At 36.8% G+C, this 20957-nt stretch overlaps 1 protein-coding gene across 1 annotated transcript in view; it reads left to right on the top strand.

Moving 5' to 3' along the window:
* The first annotated feature begins 208 nt into the window (after positions 1-208).
* The window catches only part of jak2b (Janus kinase 2b), a 29466-nt gene continuing 8717 nt past the window's right edge, over positions 209-20957 (top strand). The window contains exons 1-19 of the mRNA XM_015041862.1: positions 209-850; positions 2800-3035; positions 3505-3628; positions 3724-3841; positions 8964-9109; positions 9251-9542; positions 10467-10586; positions 10677-10834; positions 11010-11121; positions 11625-11811; positions 14600-14724; positions 14889-15023; positions 15621-15708; positions 16558-16685; positions 16830-16968; positions 17287-17438; positions 18562-18712; positions 19718-19854; positions 20487-20676. Of these exons, the coding sequence (XP_014897348.1) occupies positions 2804-3035; positions 3505-3628; positions 3724-3841; positions 8964-9109; positions 9251-9542; positions 10467-10586; positions 10677-10834; positions 11010-11121; positions 11625-11811; positions 14600-14724; positions 14889-15023; positions 15621-15708; positions 16558-16685; positions 16830-16968; positions 17287-17438; positions 18562-18712; positions 19718-19854; positions 20487-20676 (2734 nt within the window). The 5' untranslated portion in view covers positions 209-850; positions 2800-2803. The remainder of the gene's footprint in view (positions 851-2799; positions 3036-3504; positions 3629-3723; positions 3842-8963; positions 9110-9250; positions 9543-10466; positions 10587-10676; positions 10835-11009; positions 11122-11624; positions 11812-14599; positions 14725-14888; positions 15024-15620; positions 15709-16557; positions 16686-16829; positions 16969-17286; positions 17439-18561; positions 18713-19717; positions 19855-20486; positions 20677-20957) is intronic.

Here is a 20957-nt window from a genome sequence, read left to right as displayed (position 1 = left end):
AAAAGCATCACAAAAGTCATATTTTTCTTCCATTAAGTTGTAGAACAACACACATTTCTTTCTACGCCCCTTTTTCTGTTTTATGAGGACGCATTTGTTGTTTCCAATCGGGGAAATCTGCTTATAAAAATCTGATAATTTTGTTTCTTGTAATTTTTTTTACGATGGCGTCATTTATTAGATCAGAGCTGATTATATTTGAACTTCTTCTTCCCTTTCCTCCAGGGAAGTTAGTCCATATGTTTTTGCTAGCGGGTAATTCGCTGATGCTTTGATGTTTGGAGTCATCCGGAGGGAGTTCTTCAGAATTCCCACCGCCGGTAAACGCACCATTCAGTATGGTGGGAGAGGCAGCTTTGTTGACTCAGTTGGAGCTCGGGATAGTTGGAGCAGGCACTGACAAAGTAGCTAGCAAAGTGTCATAGTTCGAGCTGCCTCGTCTGAAATATTTTAGTTATGTAGTTATATGTACGAGCTTCAGAAGATGTTTGTCGGCAAACAAATAAATTCGTGCGACCGGGACAATTTATAAACACGCACGATGTTAGTTAGCCTTAGCTTATATGAGAAGATTGACGAGATAAACGAAGTTCCCCTGTAGGAGTGAGATGGCTAAAGCTAGGCTGACCAGAGGTAACTTCAGCCAGCTGTAGTCAGCTGGCAAGCCGTGTAAAATATGGAATCGTTCATATCTCCTCAAGGATTCATACCGTAAATAAATCAGGGATTTTATTCGGTGTGCGACAGCAGAAAGCAGTGGTATCTCGGCGCTGCTTTTGGAGCTCTCTGGTCCAGGCTTCGGCGCTGGCCTTGGAAGTTAGCAGAAAGCTAATAGCTATCCACCACCAGGGTAAGTCTACACTAACTCATCAATATTGCCTTGGCAGCCTTTTTGGGGGGTGTTTATTCTTGAAGGTGTATAACCCTGAACCTTACGAGTCAGCTGCAGTTAATTAGAATATTTAATTAATGTAAAGTTCTCCAGTGACATTTATCGGTGGTTGAATGGGGCTGCAAGCGACAAGTTGGGAGTCAGTTGAAGCAACAGCTAACTGCAAAGATCACGGCCTTGATAAGTTTTAAAGCAAGTTTTTATTGAATTAATGCTCTGCTGTGTTTAGTGTTATTGTATTGCAACTTAAAGTCTGACATATTAACAGATAACCTTTAGAAAATACTGAAGTGTTGAACAGGTCTATAGCCCGCTACTTTGAAGTATTTTAGAGATGACATGCTTGGCTTCTAGCAAAAGTTTAGGATGGAGAAGAAATATTAATGTGCAGTTCTATCAGTTACTGTAAAAAAAGTGTCAATGCATGTATTGTCTTTATGTTTTGATTGAAATATAGAACATTAGGGGGGTTTGCAGTGCAGAGGAATTTTATGTAAGCTGCATGATATCATTGGAGCTGTTGTTATGGGAAAATATTTCGCATTTGAATGTCATGCATATCAGAACTATGACCCTGAACTTATACTAACCAAAAAACGGAATGAAAATACTGGTTTAAAGATTGTTTTTGTGTATATTTTGAATAGTACTCATTTTAAAAGTAACCTATAATAGAGATAACATTAGAATTAAACCATTCAGTCAGAAATTACATCAGATTTACTCAAACTAGCCGTCCTTCCTAGAGTTTTTGCTTGTTTGTTTTTTTAAAAGATTTTTCATTCATGTTCAAGGATATGTATAATATTAAATACCTTGTCCTTTCAATCAACCTCTAGTAGAAAAACGGAGTTTACTAGATTCTCTGATGCATTAGTTACCATATCCTCTCTTTATGCTTCTTTGGAAAATGCAGTTACACTGTGTGTACGGCGAGTCTTAAAACTAGTGACATGAGATTTTCTGCACTCTTGTTTAAAAAGAAACATGTAACATTTTTACTATAACACAGAGTATTTTGATTGATGAGGAACAGAACTCAAGATTATCTCCATTCATATCTATCTATCTATCTATCTATCTATCTATCTATCTATCTATCTATCTATCTATCTATCTATCTATCTATCTATCTATCTATCTATCTAGTTTATGTGTTTTAATTCCTTTGTGCTCCTTGCCTCAAAATTTTGTCTGCAAGAGAAATAGGTTCCCAGTCTCCTTTTGCTTCATGTTTTGTGCCTTATCACTCACATTTACAGTAAGAAGAATGTTTCTTCATGAACTGCATATGGGAACAATAACTTTTAGAGGAGATGGGGGAGGCTACAATATCTAAAGTATTGAAAAATGGGGTTAGGATGAAATAGCGACTCTTACTGAGGAGAAGCTAAAATCCAGATGGGAACTGAGTAATAACGACTTTGGCTGTTGAGGGAAAACATCGAAACAGTGATTCATTTTTCATCTGAGTTTCATATTATTAGCAGCACCGTTTAATTACCCAGCAGATTTGAATCAAGGTCAGATATTAGTCAGTAAGCGCATGCCAATCTCCAGTTTTAATCTCTGCAGTGGGAGGATTATTTTTCTTTCACACATTAATTGCAAACCAGAATTATTGCATGTTTAATTTCTTAAAATAAGATGTATATCCTGAATTTTACAAAATGAGTTTCTTAGAAAAGAATCTCATGACTGCGTTTCATAACTGTCACTCATGGAATTAGATTTACAGATTTTATAACCTTTTTTCAGACAATGCCTCCTCTGTGCTGCAGCTTTATGCAACATTTTCCAGCTCTGTAACGTTTCATACCATGCACCCTCGTCATGATATTAAATTTACATGTAGGCCAAGTTGCCACTGTCAGCCCCAACCCATTTTGTTTGCTATCACCGTTTAGGTGGATGTTGCTAATGGCTTCCCCACCAGCTATGGACACTGTGACGGACTCGCGTCCCACAGTGCACCAGAACGGGAACGCCCATCGTGAATCTTCAGACACAAGACCTGCTGCTCCTGTTCTGAGGCTTCATTTCTACCACTGCAGCCAGGGAGCAGCCGACAGCGGCACTCTCAGCTACCCACCCGGGGACTACGTGGCTGAGGAGTTGTGTATAGATGCAGCCAAGGCATGCTGTGAGTACTCCAAACTGTGCAGGCCCGCATAAAGCACTCCGTTTGTGAAGATTTTTGTAACTTTCACTACATGGGATTTGGTTTTTTTTGCTTAGATTTTGTTTATAATTTAAATATAAGCAAAAATAAATAGGCTAAGTTTTTTTTTTTGTGTGTGTGTGTGTGTGTGTGTGTGTGTGTGTGTGTGTGTGTGTGTGTGTGTGGGGGACAGAGACTAGATTTACCTGCATGCCATGTGTTTAAGGGTAAACCAAAACACACCTGACATTTTAGATGATCTTTATTGACCTTTTTTTCACCTGTATTGGTACTTAAAACAGTTTTCTTCTGCATGTCTTGAGGCGTATTCCGGTTAATTGCCTCATTAAAGATTGTGCCACTACAGACATTGAAGTCTGATTATTTAATGGTACATCATGAAGCTTGCATTTAATTATTTTGGTTTCTGTTTTGTTTTTTAACACTGTAGGTATATCACCCCTTTACTACAACCTTTTTAGCCTTTTTCGAGAGAGAGACAACTTGTGGTTTTCTCCCAATCACGTCTTTCGGCTTGATGAATCGACCTCTGAAGATCTGATTTTCAGAATACGGTAGCACACTTTAGTTCACCTTAGATTGTCCTTATAAAAATTATTTACATATTTACTGAAAATCATTGACATCTTTTTTTTCTTGCTCACCGCAGGTACTACTTCCCTGGCTGGTACAGTAGTGGTGCATTGCGGGCATATCGATATGGGGTCAAAAAAGGGTCAGAAAGTCCAGTCCTTGATGATTATGTAATGTCCTATCTCTTCTCTCAGGTAAGTGCCTCTGACTGAGCTTTTATTTTTAATCGCAAACTTTAATAACGGTGCTTTTTATATGAGTTAATCTATAGACAGTTCAAAGTTTTAGTTTCCATTCTTCCATACTTTCATATTCAGCCGTGTTACAACTCATTATAACATGTAAAAAACACTCAGGGATCTCAGTTTCTACAATAACTGTTGGTACTTGCATGAAAAATACACTTTAGTTGAGATAAAAGTCGAACGCGACCAGTAGTCGAATCTCTACTGTAAGCTTCCTCTCTAGGGCCTTTGTCCAAATTAGTCATTACTTCCTGTATTTGTTTGAGAAAATTAAGACTTGTAGCTCACACAGGAATCGTGCACACAGGATTCCTTCCAGTAAGGGTCAGTAAATGATAGAACAAAGCAGGAAGCGTCTCAAGGCTTGGCGTCGCCTCGCAGCAATAGTAACTTTGCTTTGGCATTGGGTTGCACATGTTGCCTGAAAATATAGATTTCATTATTATTATAGATTGCAGCTGACAAAACAAACATCTTTTTGACTGAGTGGAAACAATTTGTATCAGTTTAAAGGTTATTTTTCTAGAATTTAGAAATAAACAGGCCTCTACTGGACAGTTTCCTGTTTTAGTTTGGAAATCGACCTGTGGGTGCTGATTCTCTGACGTTAACACATACAGGCTCATTTGTGGAAATGTGCAGCAAAGAAAAGGCTGTTGGTTGACAAATTTACAGCATGAAGAAAATGTCAGTTTTCACCTTTGATTCACGTAATGAACAGGAGAGAAAAAAAAACAAATTTGACTTACCAGATAATGTAAGATTGGCACATTTTGATTACTGGCTGATTGATAAATACCAGAAATGTAACAACAGTTGTGCTGTGACTGGTGGTAAACTGTGAGCAATTGGATAAATACCTAAAAGTTAAATGTTATTTAATTAATGGGTATTTATACTTTTTAATGTTATCTGTGTATATTGAACATTTTTATTAATTGAATTGGCTCCCGCAGAAGATATGAAGCCTTATCTTTATTTCATTATTTACAGAAAACAAATCTCAAAAAAAAAAACTTTTAGATTGATAAATGAACTGAGAAATTGTTTTTGTTTGCAAAATGCAGAACGAAACATCCACAAGTTAAATATATTGTCCTCTAGTCTCTAACTCATACTGAAGTCATTTTGATGCATGTTGTTCATAAGGGCATCTTTTTTAACTGTGCACTTTGCAGTGGAGCGTCTGCTTATACTGGGCATATCTGACAAAATATTAACAGTGAGGCTCTTTGCCTAAAGTCATTTGTAGTTTTTGTCAAAGGATCAACACTGCAGATGAAATGAGAGTACTTTATTACTGTATCTGGTCTGCTTTGGTTCGGTAGGGGCAGGTGAAATCCTAAACAAGTAAACACTGGTCTGCCTGAAAATGTGGGTCTGGAAGTGAACGTTGGTGCATTTTGCTTACAGTGGGGAATCTAACTTACAGGGAGAAATGGCTCCAGGCATTTTACCAAAGACAAAAGAGAAATTCTGCAACTACTAAAACTTGACGCTATTCCATTTTTGTTTTACATTTTGTGATGAAGGAAGCAGCAATCATGTCGTCTTTGGAGGTTTTCGTGTCTTTTCCTTCAGTGGTTCTTGATGGAGCGACCCCACAGGAGAGGCGTTTAGCACAACACAGTATGAAAGCGAAACCACACCAAATGAAATAAATGTTGCAACATTGATCCGCAATCGAACTGAGTCTGTTGAAATATCAGGAATGAAATCATCCGTATTGAGATATCTGAAACTTCTTAATGCATAACCACATCAGTCTCTTTTGTTTTCTGTTCTCCTGTATTTGTGTCGTCATCTTATGAGTGATGCACATCCAAAAACCTGCATGGAGAATTAACAAAAATGTAATGATGTTAGGCCAACCAAACTCTTCAAACTATTTCAGTTGTCCGGAAAATCATCAACACTAAAACTTTGGTTGGATTTCCTGAAAAAACATGTGGTCAGCGTTAAATTATCTACCCCAAAAAAATATTGTCAAGTTGCAGCAAAATATCAGTGGGTTAGTCATCAGTAACCCAAGCTGGGCGATGCATGGATTTACGGAGTTTGTGGAGTTGTGCTTTTGAAAATCTATCACAGCGTTTCTGAACAGGAAATGAAATTAGTTTGATTCTTGTTTATCTATGTTGGTTTGTCCTCATCTCTCTGGGTCAAACACAACTATAACGTGAAAAACAAAACAAGAAATGGCCACATTTCAATAAAAGAGTACAGAGGTCATAAAGGAGACTAAAGTTGACTTTATGAACTGGATTATGGATTATGTGGATTTAAGTCTGTGGAAAGCCAACATGTTAGAAGATAAGCACTGCAGGGTTAGGGTGTTTGTTTTGACACATTGTGTGTTTGCGCCTATAGAGCAAGAAAATGTGGTTTCAAATGTTTTTCCTTTGCTAAGCTTTTTTTTTAAACTCATTGTTGCATACCAGCATCCTGATTGAATTAACTTAAATTGGAATGTTATAAGAACAAATTGGGTTGACGCAAGAGATGATTTATAAATAGACCTAATTGGGGTGAAGCTTTCATGCTGAAGTTTGTACTTAAAACATAAGTTGCTAAAAAAAAATTTAAAAATCCAGCTTTTTCTAAACACAAAAAAACACTGTTGCACATTGTGTCTTAATCAGTTAGTTATTGTCTGTGTCTTATTAGTTTACACCCTCCCAGTCTGAAATCAAGATTAATGAAAGTGTGAAAATCGAGACAGAGATGGTGAATCCATTAGCCTTTAATTCTGGTCTGTTTAGTGTTCACATTGGCCCATTACAGCCAAAACAAGAGTTGCAAATGTTATGTCACATAGACTAATAGGAAGCTCATTCATTGGTTAGTTGTGGTTAGCAGCCATCCTACAGCGTCATGTGGGCCTGCAGGGGGAAAACGAAAACAAAGTTTGTTCCAGTGACTGCAAGCACGTCACCATGTTCCTCCTCCAGACTGTTTTTTTAGTCTCTGCAGAGGTTAAAAAGGTCTTAAAGGCAGTTTATTCAGGACTTGTTATAAATGTATATGAATAAATGAGAGGTTGAGTAAGGAAACGACATGGCAGTAGGACTGATTAGATATTTGTGTATATCTGAATTCATTAGACTTAACATAGCTTCAGTCAACAGTAGTTGGCAGTAATAAGAGTATCGGCTCACATGGAAGTGAAATGTGACAAACCTTTAATGCAGCTGTGGTTTTATTCCAAGGTATAGAGTTTATTTTCTTTAGATGTGAATAAGTATTGGGGAATAAAATCTAAGGAGGTTATTGCTTCCTTAGTGTTTTCCACAGTTTTGGATTTTCAGTTGTACCTGTACGTTTTCTTCTCTAAATGTAAAACTTCACATTCCTTGCTTTTTTTTATCTATAAAATAACGGAGGTCTTGTGGTAAATAAAGTTCAGTAATTGGTACGGGTGCAACGATTTATTGGCCAGCTGATTAATCAGCCAGCTGATTTATTGGCGCTAATTTCATTAATTTTAGGTGATCAACTGATACTTATATAAGACCGATCTTATCCACCTACTTTATCTGCCTCAGCAGAAAAATCATCCACTGTCCTCTGCTGCTCTGCTGAGAGTTTTGACTGATAAAACGGCCCACCAGGTGCACATATGCAGTCAACAATAGTCACCCCCCTGTTGCCAACTCAGTGACTTTCTTGCTATATTTATCGACATTTCATTAAAAATAAATTGGTATCGGACAGAATCGTAATCCGCAGATCTGGCTTCTTAAAGATCGGCAATCTGTGCACCCTAGTAATTGTTAACATGGAAATTAAAGCTCAAGTACGGCTCAATTAGAATATCATGAAAAGTTTCAGGATTTGTTTTCACTCATTTCAGAAAGTGAGACTTGTATATAGAATCATCACACAGTGAAATATTTCAAGCTTTTGTTTTTTGTCGTTTACAACAGTATGATCCCAAACTTGAGCGTTTCAGAGAATTAGAATGTCACAAAGGATTAATTTATAGAAATACGTTTCAATATAAATTTCAGGCTTTGTTTGGGCTCTTTTTGCATGAATTACTGCATCAATGTGACATAGCTTGGAGGTGATAAATCTGTGGTTCTGCTAAGATGAGTTGTTGGGTTAGTGTCTCTCTCCCCCCTCCTGACTGCCCCCGTTGGTTCTCTTTGGGGTTCAGGCCAAGCCAGTAATCTTTTGGGCTCTTTCTTTGGCAGTGTGGAAAATGAAATCAGCAGAATGAGGCATGAAGTTGACTGAAATCTCTCTAAAGTCTGTGGTTATTATCATTGCTGTTGCACCTTTTCCTGTTTTTGACATGTTTTAATGACTCGTCTGGACATTGGTCCAGTCAGCAGTCCTTGCCATGACTGTCTACTGACCCAGACTGAGAGACTCAGGAAACCGTTGATTTAATTGGCTGATTCGGTTGTATCACCACGAGTTTCTAATGTTTAACTTTTTTTTTTTTACAATATTAAAATTTTCTGAGACATTGAATTTTGAGTTTTCATTATCTGTAAGCCGTGATTATTAAAAATACAAAATGTAATAGTATTGGAATATTTCACTCTGTGTGACAATTCTATAAAATATGTTTCATTTTCTGAAGTAAGTGACAAATAATATAACTTGTTTTTAGATTCGATGTTTTTAAGTTCTCATTTATTCATCCTTTTTAAAAAATTAAATAAAATTAAAGACAAACCTCCATCCTCTTGTCAGCATGTTCCATTTAACCTACTGATTTATTTTCATTTCCCTTGGTGCAATTATGCATATTTCTAATATGAAATCCTAGAAATACCTTTCCATAATATATGAAATTTCAAAATTGAACTGTGACGTCCACACCATTTACCAACTTTTAACATTAATGAGGTTGGGTTGTGACAACTTTAAACAAAAACATTGCTAAACTTTTTTTTTGTTTTTTGTGAAACTAAACAACTGACTAAATATCCCCCAAATGCATTGAGGTAGTTTGCAAATGAAAATGTCCAAATTAAGTCTTTTAACAGGCCTATTCACACTAACGTGCATCAAATAGAGGAAGTACTTAGCCGTGTTTCTCTCTCGTTACTGTGTGCAGTGGAGGCATGACTTTGTGAACGGAGTGGTGACGATTTCCAACTCCCACGAGTCCCAGGAGGAGTGCCTTGGTATGGCTGTGCTGGACATGACGAGGACGGCTAAGGAGAGACAGATGTCCCCTCTGGACATCTATCACAATACAAGGTGCTAAAACAAAATAAAATGCTTGATGTTTTATTTTCTAATAGTAGCTCACCTTCTCTATTCAATGTACGTTTTTGTTTAGTTACATTTAGAAATGAATTTAAGACAAATATTGATTCAAATCTGTTGCGTCTCTTCTAGTTACAAGTCCTTCCTACCAAAGGATATGAGAAATCAGATCCAGGATTGTAGTTTTTTAACTCGTAAGAGGATCCGCTTCCGATTCAAGCGCTTCATCCAGCAGTTCAGTCAGTGTCGGACCACGGTGCGCGACCTGAAGCTGAAGTACCTCATTAGCATCGAGTCGCTGGAGAAAGCCTTCTACACGGAGACCTTTCAGGTCAGAGAACCAGCTAGCGGGCAGCTCATCATCCTGGTGGCAGCGGACACAGGGATACAGTGGTGTCGAGAGAAATTAAAAGATTCTGATGAGGTTTGTACCACCGTTAGCTTTCTTCCTCTAAACCAGAATGAACTGACACCAGGAACCTGAACTGAACTGGTCATAAGTGTACAAACACAGATCACACTTCAACTTGTTCACATTTTGTCATGTTACAACCAAAAACATCGAATTATATTCAGTGTGTTTTTGTGTCATGGTTTGTGAAGTAAACCCAAAACGATGACGTATCTGAAAAGATTTGCAAACAAAATACATTGACGGTTGTCTTTGTAACGTGACAAGATCTGGAAGTTCATGGGTAATGAATAATTCTGCAACACACTTTACAATATAAAAATAATTACCAGCTTTGAAGCTTAAAGAAACCTGATGGATACTAGAGATGCACCTGTCCAATATTAATATCTGATACTGAAAAAAAATCTAGATCAGGTATTGGTGACAATGTGCTCGATTCCTAAGGACAGATCTACTCAGTATAGTTCTATACTTTGTACTCTGAGTAACATCATGCCTTATTATTTATATTACACTACATTTACAATTCCTAATTGCACTTTCTGAACCATTTGAAAGGAAATTTTAGTTTGTTTTTGTCAGTTTCAGTTTTTTTACTATTTATCTTGCATTGGTTGTTATAGTCTAATTGCACTGACTGAACAAATGAAAGTTATTTTTACATTTTTGACTAAGCTTGTGAAGCGATTTGTGTATTTAAGTGTTACTAAATACATCTGTGATTCTGTAAAACTATCTCTGTTTCAAAAAAGAGACATTTTAAGTCAATTCAGTTCCGTTTTCGGTATCGAATCGGCTGATTCAAAACCTCATCGGAATCGGAAGGGAAAACGTGGATAATCCCAAATGGATAAATTACAATGAAAAATGTGTAAAGTTTTTAAAAAACGATGTTTTCTACAATAGTTAGTTTATTTTATACTGTTTTTTCAGGAGCTGCAGACATTGTGCGACTTCCATGATGTCACCGACATCAGCATTAAACAGGCCTGCAAAGAAGGCAACACAGAAAGTCGGTTGGTCACCATCAACAAGCAGGACGGGAAGAACCTGGTAGCGTCTCAAAATAAACCCGTTTCTGTCTCCAGCAGAGAAACCTGAGCTCAGCTTCATGTTGACTGGAGAATTTTTGTTTGCTTTTAGGAGCTGGAGTTTCCGAGCCTGTTTGAAGCCTTGTCATTCGCGTCCCTCGTTGACGGCTACTATCGACTGACCACAGATGCACATCACTACCTTTGTAAGGAGGTGGCCCCTCCCAGGCTTGTTGAAGCCATATCTTGTCATTGCCATGGCCCCATTTCGTAAGTCATACGTTTCTGTGATTTACATAATACTTATCTGGGACGAAAAAAAGCAAAAATTCTCATTCACTGCTTGTTTTCAAAACTTGTCCAAATCAAACAAAATCAAATCACTGGTTGTATTCTTTGTCAGTAACAACAGCTTGTTTTTAATTATTGATGACTTTTTTTGCAGAATGGAGTTTGCCGTCAGCCGGCTTCAGAAGTGTGGAGACAAGCGTGGGTTGTACATTTTGAGATGCAGCCCAAAAGACTTCAATAAGTATTTTCTAACTTTCCCAGTGGAGGTGAGTTTCTATATCGGTGATGACTAAAAATTATTGAATGGAAAATGTTCCTGAGGTTTGTTTTAGAGCTGTTTTCCCCTTGATGTGTATTTAGTCATCTTCCCCTTGAACGTCTTGTCCCTCTGTCTTGTTTTGCTCTCAGTATGTGGGAATTATGTTGTTAGTGATGCCAGAACAACCACTTGTTATGCAATGCATTGAAGAGCCGGACAACAACAATAGGATTCATATCATAATTTCTCCTTCAATAAGTGGAAAACGTTTAGAAGTCTAGAGCAGAAGACTTTTTATTTTAGACTTTAAATAAATTGTGGACGCTTTAATCCCTGCATGAATCCCAAAAACGGCTCTAGATTTTTAACATCAAAACACAAATTCAATAAACATAAAACAAGCATTTTTATAAACCTTATGTCTTTGCTCCCTGTTAAACTGACATGAGCCTCAAAGTGATGCTCAGTGTTGCGTTCCTGCAGCAAATCTGTGCGCTTTGTGTCTGCCAGGTGTTTGATACAGTGGATTACAAGCACTGTCAGATCACCAGGTCCGCCGCTGGCGAGTTTAACCTCAGTGGAACCAAGAGGAACTTCAGCTCACTGCAGGAGTTGCTCAGCTGCTACCAAAAAGAAACGGTGCGCTCGGACGGTATCGTGTTCCAGTTCAGCAAGTGCTGTCCCCCTCAGTCCAAAGGTAAACGCAGTGCATTTATTTGAAGGCTCCTTTGATGAAAATTTGGGCTTTAAGGTGGAAATATCATTGCAGGATTTCCCTACAAATATAGCTCTTAGTAAAAAATAAAACTTGTAGTAAGAATTTCTGGTAAATGTAATTTTTAACCAGCTTTTTATTGGTTTCCATTTCAGTATTTTTCATTAAAACCACTACAGAATACTATTTGTATGAAATAATAGTGTAAAGCATTCAGGTTGTCGTGTTTAAATAAGCAGAGAGGAAACTGAAAACTGTTAATTAGCTTTAAAATATTCCAGTTGAAGCTCAGTGAGCTTTCTTTATGTTTAAGTCTCTGGCTGCGAAGGTTAGCCGTTATGAAACAGACGCTCCTCTGATTGCTTCAGCCTGTTGAGTTTTAAAGTCAAACATATATTTAATACTTAGTTGTTGAAATACTTCATCATTCTGCCTTTCTTTGAGATTCTGTGTTTAACGGCCAAATAAAACGATAACTATGTTTTAAAGCACAATCCAACACATTTTAAAGTTACTTTTATTTTTAAACTAATACTTATTATACTAATACTGTAGTGCTGTCATGTTAATAATTAAAGCCACTAACACCAGTTTATGTAGCTGGAGGAAAATGAGAAAAATGAAACTGATGCATCTAAGCAGCGTCATTGCATACAATGTTCTCTATTGATAATCCTGCATATAATCTGCTTTGGCAGATTAACACATTCTAATCCTTCACAATCTAATTACACGCCTCTACTTTGGGGATTTTTGAACAGAATGTGTGCAGTACCATTAGATTATGCCTCAAAAAGGATATATATCAGAGGAAGCACAAAGAAATATGCTTTTCTGAGCTCTTAGGTTATGTATTTTCAACCAGATGTTTCTTTCATGCATTTTATTTTGCATAATTTACGCATAAACACAAAAGGATAATTCAAGTAGGACGATGAGGTGAGTATCTGAGGCCAAACACCTACATATAAGAACCTGTTTTTGCTGTTACTGCTTTGATGGATGTTTATCAGATTTGCAGATAAAAAATATTTTAAGGTAAATATCTTAGTTATGTCACTTAACATGGATGTTTTTGGACTTATTTTTGTTTTCAAGGGGAGAGTTACAACAGATATGAAATGCTCTTCTAATGTCATAAGATAAACAGAGATCTGTGCACAAAGTTCATCTTGCAGCACAGTCTCTGTCTCTGCTGTATCTTTTCTGTTGTCCAGTGCAAACCAATATTATTTGGGTTTTTTTCCTTTTTATTTTAAATTTAGTAATGGTGTTTTTCTCTTTTGGATACTTTTCTAAGTAATATTCAAAAAGCCTCAAAACTTAAGTCTGGTTTTGCTGATTGTCAGTAAGAACTAAGGGGATTGTGATTGTTGAACGTTGTGGATTCAGTCGTCGATCACAAGCAGTTTAAAGACTTCAGGTGTATTCATCAAGTAACCAAATGCTGGTTATGCAATTATCATTATCATATTTAAAAATGATCTCAAGTAGAACTGAAACAATTAATCATGATGGATTGATTGTTGAAATAATTGTCATCTAATTTGGTAATTGACTAATCGTTAACTTTAATAGACTAAAAAAAAAGCATTTGCTGAAAGAACAACATATTCAGAAAAGTAATTAAGCCAAAGCTGTACAAAAAATATTTATGTACACATTTCGTGTTTAAGATAAGAAAAATAAACATTTACTTTTGTAAATATGTACTGCCCAGAACTCCTGAAGTGACATGGTTTTAGATTCACTTGGTTCAAATTCTTTTACCATCTAATTAGTTATAAGTCTGGAGATCAGCCCTGCACTGTATTGATGATTTTAAATCAAGCAAAAATGACTTGAGCTTTTAATATTTTTTTCTGTTTAAAAGTATTTTTTAGCTACAGATGCTACAAATGATCAGGCATTCACTAAAGGAATGTTAGGCTGTTGCATTGTAGACAATAAAATGTTTATTTCTTATATTAAAAAAGGAATTAAATTATTAATATGCATTTTTTTATGTTTTTCTAATTTTGCATAAAAACGTTTCAATAAAATCTGTATAATGTGCCACCTTTTTAGATAATTAATCATCAGAACAATCTGTAGAAAACTCAATAACTAAAAATAATCGCTAGTCTCAGCCATAATGTATAGTCAGACCTTTTCTGAGCTGCAGTCTATGCTTCACTTTTATGAAGTGTTGTTCAAGGACTGTGTGGAAACAGTGAGACGACTGCATGAAGAAACGCTACGTTTAAATTACCTAACCAAGGCAACCTTAAACAAACTGATGTCTCCCCCTGCTGGTGGCATCTATATTTTCACCTGTCTACACCAGCAGGTAATTACTGAGCTAATTTCCATCAACAAGGGGAGGGGGGGATTTTTTTAGCTAATATTTTTTAGTTTCATGTGCTCTTCAAATTGTTCCTGAACCGTTTTACTGTTGTGACAGAATAATGTGACTCACAGGATATCCGGACGTTATGTTTCTTGTTAAATTCTCCAGTTCACATGTTGTCAGCCGCATAGAGACGCAGTTCAAGGGAAAATTACCAATAACCAGGAACCTTTAAAAGTGCCTTGCTCCCTTTTTTCTTTCGAAATTTTACCAGAAGTGGTGATGAAAGGGATGAAGAAATAGTCTGTTGTTTCTCAGATTGCTGACTCATAACACGAACTCTAAAACCAAGACTAGAAAAAAAAACCTCAATTTAAAAAAAAATAAAAGAAACAAACTAAGTTTCTGCCTTTTTTTTTTTAAATTCTTTTCTCCAAACAGAAAAGTCGTGCCTCCTCATCTGCAGGAGCAACAAAGGTTCAGAAGTGCCTCTGTCTCCGTCGCTACAACGACACAATGTCAGTCAGATGGTGTTTCACAAGATCAGGAAAGAAGACCTGGAGTTTGTAAGCTTACAGAGCATTTCCAACCTCTCTGGTGTCTGTAATCCCCCAGTTGCCTCTTTGATTACATAAACTCTCATAAAACTTGGAATTTGTGTTTGGTCATTAATTCCAGCTACAGAAGTCACTTCACTCTCGTTTTTGTTTTTATTTGTGATTTTTGTCAGGTGGAGAGTCTTGGTCAAGGCACATTTACAAAGATCTTTAAAGGAGTTCGTAAGGAGCTCGGCGACTACGGGCAAATGCACGAAACTGAGGTTGTGATGAAAGTTCTGGACCAGGCCCACAGAAATTACGCCGAGGTCTGTGGTTTTACAGCCGTTTACTGTGTTATAGCTAAATGACCAAATGACTAAAGGCCCACTTCTGCTTGCTTTTTATTCAAGTCACAGACAATCCAAACATTATTTTGCAGTCATGGTGCAGATCTTCTTGGTCAAGCATCTCTTTCTGTAGGCTTCTTTCACAGTCCTAAAAACTCTGAGTTTTTTGTTTTTCCTTCCTCCTCTGTGCCTCCTTCCATCCTCGATTCATTTTTATCTCTCCTTTGGTGTCCTGTCTTTTCTCTTTCCACATTTCCTTAATCTTTTCTCTCCTCCTCCCTTATGTCCCTAAGGGATAAAGACCATCCTATGTCCACCTTTACTTGTTTTTGTCCTTTCATGATACATTCCTTTTCTTTTTTCCCCTCATATTATTTTTTTCTTACTTTGTTTTTCCTTCCTTGCCTTTCATCCTCTAAAAGTATGTCTTTGAAAAAGAGATTAAAATAAATACCAAGACAGTTTTTGTTTTAAATATAGAATATAGGAAACTCAAGTAGTCAAGATTTCTGGTTTGGTTTTAATTTTTCTGAGTTGTAATTTTGCATATTTTTTTCTCTCCTTCTGGTTTTCTAGTCTTTCTTTGAAGCAGCCAGCATGATGAGCCAGTTATCCCATAAACACCTGATCCTCAACTATGGAGTTTGTGTCTGTGGAGAAGAGAGTAAGTCAGATTCAGACATTTTCTGCCATATTTCTTACTGCTGGTATGTTACAAGCATTCTGCAAATGCTAACTTTCTAATACTGTTAAATTTGATTAAAAATACCACTAATATGGATTATTTGTCGACTGGCAGCGCTGTGATGATGTTTCACAGAGACTCTCACACCTGAGGTTCAAATGTCCAAATCAATCTATTAGTTGAGCTCAAATATCTGAAATAAATAAATAGTGATGGTTAAATCCCTTTGTAAAATTAGCTATCAACCAAAAGAAATTGCACTTTATGCCTACAATTGTATGTTTCTAATCATAAGTCACAGATCAAATTTGCAAAGTTTGAGTTGAACTTCATTAATACAAAATCTTACCAAGTATAATTGACCTAATTTCTAGTGCAAATGTCTCGGTAAACTTGAAATAAGACAGACTAATTTAAAAGCAAGATTTGGAGACTTGTTTCAAGTAAATAAATCCTTAATAGTGATGAAAAAACTTTTTCTATTGGCGGATAAATTAACATGGGAATCATGTCTTGCTATAAGTAAAAAAATAACATGTTCTTTTTACACAGGTAAATAAAAAGACAAAATTCTCTTAACCTTTAAATTTTAGAAATCCTCTTCCACTTGATTGAATATGTATCATAGCTGTTTCACCGGTTTATTAAAAAAGTGAAAAGTGTTTTTCACTGCCCAAGTTACTGACTGCCCTTTCTTCAATTATTTTGCAACAAAAATATGCTTTGTGGTTCTCTTTGTATTCAAAGCTTTATATTTTGGTTTGAAGAAACTTGTCATTTTTAAAAGATAAATTGCAAAAAGAAAAATCCCTTTTTGTCCCCTTTCAGATATCATGGTGCAGGAATATGTGAAGTTTGGTTCGCTGGACACTTACCTGAAGAAGAACAAGAACTCTATAAACATTCAGTGGAAGCTCGAAGTGGCAAAACAGCTAGCCTGGGCCATGAACTTCCTGGTAAAAATCCATTTTAAATCGGGCTCTGTTTGTTCTGCAGTAATTTCTTTTAAGAACTTTATAAAGACGATATTAAGGATAATATGAGCTGAAATGTGTTTTTTTAAGTTAAATTTTCACAAATTTCTCGTTTTGTTCCTGCAGGAGGAAAAGCATCTTGTCCATGGGAATGTTTGCGCCAAAAACGTTCTGCTGATCAGGGAGGAGGATTGGCGGGCTGGGAATCCTCCGTTCATCAAGCTTAGCGACCCTGGTATCGGCATCACTGTCCTGCCTAAAGAAAGTGAGCTCCTCTCCAGCCTCCACTTCACTGCCATAACCATTTCTACCAGCAGGGGGCGCTTGTTAGCACATTGACAAGCATCAGTTGGACGTTTTTTTGTGTTGACAAATGAACAAATAAAAAGAATTGACTGCACAGAGAAGCTGTTTTCCTACAAACGTTGACTTTTACAGCTGATATATTGACATTTCTAGTCTAAATGTAATCAGTGAAGGCATCAAATCAAACTGGATACAATTACATTTTGTTTACTAATGTCAATATGTGACCTGAGGGTAAAAAGCAATCAATTCCTCACTTGTTTTTGTTTGTAATCAGTCCTGATTGAAAGGATCCCCTGGGTGCCTCCTGAATACATAAACGAGCCGATGACTCTGAGCCTGGCTGCAGACAAGTGGAGCTTCGGGACCACGCTGTGGGAAATCTGCAGCGGCGGAGAGAAACCACTGGCAATGCTGGACAACACAAAGGTAGGGCTGAGTTTATGGCCAAGAATAGAAAATCTTTGTAAAATTGATGCAGCATCCCTTCCTGTATATTCTCACACCTGATGCACAAGTACAAGTAGTGTACCAACCACAGAGTTGGAAATGAGGTAGATTTATGGTAACTGGTCGATTCAGTGCAATATTCACCCATAATCACAGTCACAGCCTTTATACAGACCTGATTTGATGTATTTAGATCTTGAATTAGAGTTGATCTTTGTTGCGATAGCAGACACAAAAGATACAAAGGGGAAATGGGAGTTAAAAATTAATACAATAATAATCAGAGATGAGAATTGGGAAAAGTAGTTTCGGGAGGGACATAAAATATCAAATAGTCTGATATTAAAAATCAGAGTGATGTTCCTTAGGACTCCTTCTCTCACATCTAGATTTGGTTGCACCTCAGATAAATGTTTGGTTGGAGATTTCACCCTTAAGCTTCCAGCTTATTGCAAAGTGAGATTACTGCAGGTTTGAGCATTGCACTCCTCTTAGAGCCACCTTTAATAGAACCAGGTATATTTCAGAATAAAATTCAAGATCATGATATGTGACATCAATTAAAGCCGAGGCAGCTGTTTAGTACAAGTAAGAAAATTTTAGACAATTTTTTAGAAAAATCTGCAATAAACTCCCAATTAGCTCAAAAAAGTGCAGAGATGTTTTTTATTTTTGTGTGAATTTCCACAATAATTCTCAATAAACTGAAGGAAGTGATTGATATATTTTGGCATTAAGCAGATAAAAACTGCAACTACATAATATTCAAGTGCTAAGTCTAGAATCCAGAGGGCCGCATAAAAAGCTTTGGCGGGCTGGATTTGGCCCACGGGCCTTGAGTTTGACACATGTGTTCTATAAACTACAGGAAAGAAACCTTAAGTTTGGAAAAAAAATATCTTCAAACAGTAAAATTCGATAAACCGGGCGTAATTTGAATAATTGGCCATCCTGTTGATGCATGAGCCGGCTGTCATAATATACAAGAACACTCACTGGGTTTTCCTGAGCCGAATGCCCGGTTCTCTCACATCGACTCAGGACGGTTGTTGTTTTTGATCTTCAGAATGAGTTTGTATTACTCCTCATTTCTTCGCTACAGAAAGTCCTGTTCTACAACGATCACCAGCAGCTTCCGGCACCAAAGTGGACGGAAATCGCTAACCTGATCACCAGCTGCATGGACTACGAGCCGTCGTTCAGGCCCACATTCCGGGCGGTGATCCGCGACCTTCACAGCCTCTTCACACCGGGTCGGTTTAACACTCCTTACCCTGCAGACAAATTCCTCCTCTGGTGTTTCAGATTCAAAATCAGACGCCCATGTAGATTCCAGAAGTCCTCGAACGCATCCAACTAAACAGTCATGAGTATGTGTAATGATTTCCTGAAAACTTATTGGGAAAGTCTTGGCTCATATCTGGGGAAATAAAATTACGAACAGACTAAAGGAAGAAGTATTAGTCGGTGTTTTCTCCGTGGCAGTAAAAGAGTTGATGTGTTTTTTTTCCACTTTGCCCTTTTTGGCAACTACCGAACTCTGAAGAAGACATGATTGTTAGGTTAGATAGATGAGGAATCGGTACTGGAATTGGCTCAGTTTCTATAAAAATTGTGGCTACTATTATCAGAGCACCATTTATAAACTCCTGTTAGTTTACAAATGGTGGAGTACTTAGCAACCCAGAATCAAACATGGAGAACCAACATTTAGTTTTATATTTTACAAATCTAAATCAAACTTTGAAAATACTCTCTACTTAGCAACCCAGAAAAACTGGAACATTTTAAAATGTAGTTTTTCTTTTGCTGTGCTTGTTTTATCTATTGTTGTTTTTCTTCTAATTCATGTAAAGCGCTTTGAACCGCCTTTTGCTGAAGAAGTGCTACATAAATAAAACTTATTCCTGCTAAACTTAAACTTCTTCAGAGGATTCTGTTATTGCAAAGATGTTTATCAGCATCTTAACTGTACACTTATTTCAAACATGATACCAATATCAAGTGGCAGACATAAACAAGGAATTCAAGAGACATTTTTGTAGACCCAAAAAGAAAGAATTGAATACAATAAAAAAAATGTATGAACTTCTACCCCATAAACTCATACTTTGTCAAAAAATGAAAACTTTAAAGTAGGTTAATTAATTTTCCATTTTAAGATGTCTGTCTTTTTTTTGTTTTGTTTTGTTTTGGGGGGGTTGCCATGGACTTCCCAAACCCACACAGAAACTAAATATATCTTTTCCTGTTCTTAGACTACGAGTTGATCATGGATGACATCCTGCCAAACCGAACAACAGGTGCTGGTGGCACAGCTGGCAGCGGCTTTGAGAATCAGGAGCCAGCTCTGTTTCAAGAACGGCATCTCATATTTTTACAGTTACTCGGCAAGGTATTACTTGATGACGATGTTTTCATCTGTTGAACCCCTGCAAAGTATCTTCACACTGTAAAATCACCAAATCTCCAAGTATTTTTGGTCTAGTTTCTAGTTTATTTATCCTTAATATTCCAGTGTTTTATAGTGTGTTGCTACTATATTTTGTATGTGAGATACTCATTTATTATTATTTTATTAAATTATTTGACTTGCCTTCAAGAGTTGCTATTTTTTACATTTCGTTGCATTTTATTCAAAATGACAAAAAAGAAATTCTGATTCTGCACATATTTTCATACACTTGAAACAAGACAAAACTAACTTAAAAGTAACTTTTCAGCAATATAAAAATAAAATCCTATATGTTAATAAAAAGTACTAGTTCCACTGGTATATTTTTCCATTCATAACAAGGGAAAAAATAGTCAGTCTTTAGTTTTTCTTTTCTTTTTTTTTTTTAGAAACTAGACCAAAAATACAATATAAGATTTGGTGTTTTTGCAGTGTAGACTGTCGGTCTTCAACAGAGATGACATTATTACGATTTATAAAGACTTAATTTAGAACAAAGCTGACGTGCTGTGCATTTTTTAGAGTCTGAAATCAAACAGCAGTGTCTCACCTGGAGTCATTTTGTGTTTAAGGGAAACTTTGGCAGTGTGGAGATGTGCCGCTATGACCCGCTCCAGGACAACACCGGAGATGTCGTTGCTGTGAAGAAACTCCAGCACAGCACAGCAGAGCACATGCGAGACTTTGAGAGGGAGATTGAGATTCTGAAATCTCTCCAGCATGAGAACATCGTCAAGTATAAGGGTGTTTGTTACAGCGCAGGTACTTCTGACGTTTATTTTTAGTATTTATTCTAAACCTCATGTGTTATGACTGAAATATAATCTGCGTAGTGAATGAAATAGATCAGGTTTAATATGGATTTTGTTGTCTGGGGAAAGACGGTCCAGAAGGTTAAACAGTTTGTATTGTGTATAATACTATGACTGAGATGCAGTATTACTACAAGCTGACTAAGTAATGTGTAGTTGCAAAGAAATTTCACAAACGTGCTTACTGAGCAGGTAGCATCCTGTCAGAGGATTTAATTCACTGAGTTTGTC

The sequence above is a fragment of the Poecilia latipinna genome, unplaced genomic scaffold, assembly GCF_001443285.1.
Source record: "Poecilia latipinna isolate Pla-1442-1.1 unplaced genomic scaffold, P_latipinna-1.0 Scaffold32, whole genome shotgun sequence".
Taxonomy (NCBI): domain Eukaryota; kingdom Metazoa; phylum Chordata; class Actinopteri; order Cyprinodontiformes; family Poeciliidae; genus Poecilia; species Poecilia latipinna.
This window is presented reverse-complemented; position numbering and strand designations above follow the sequence as displayed.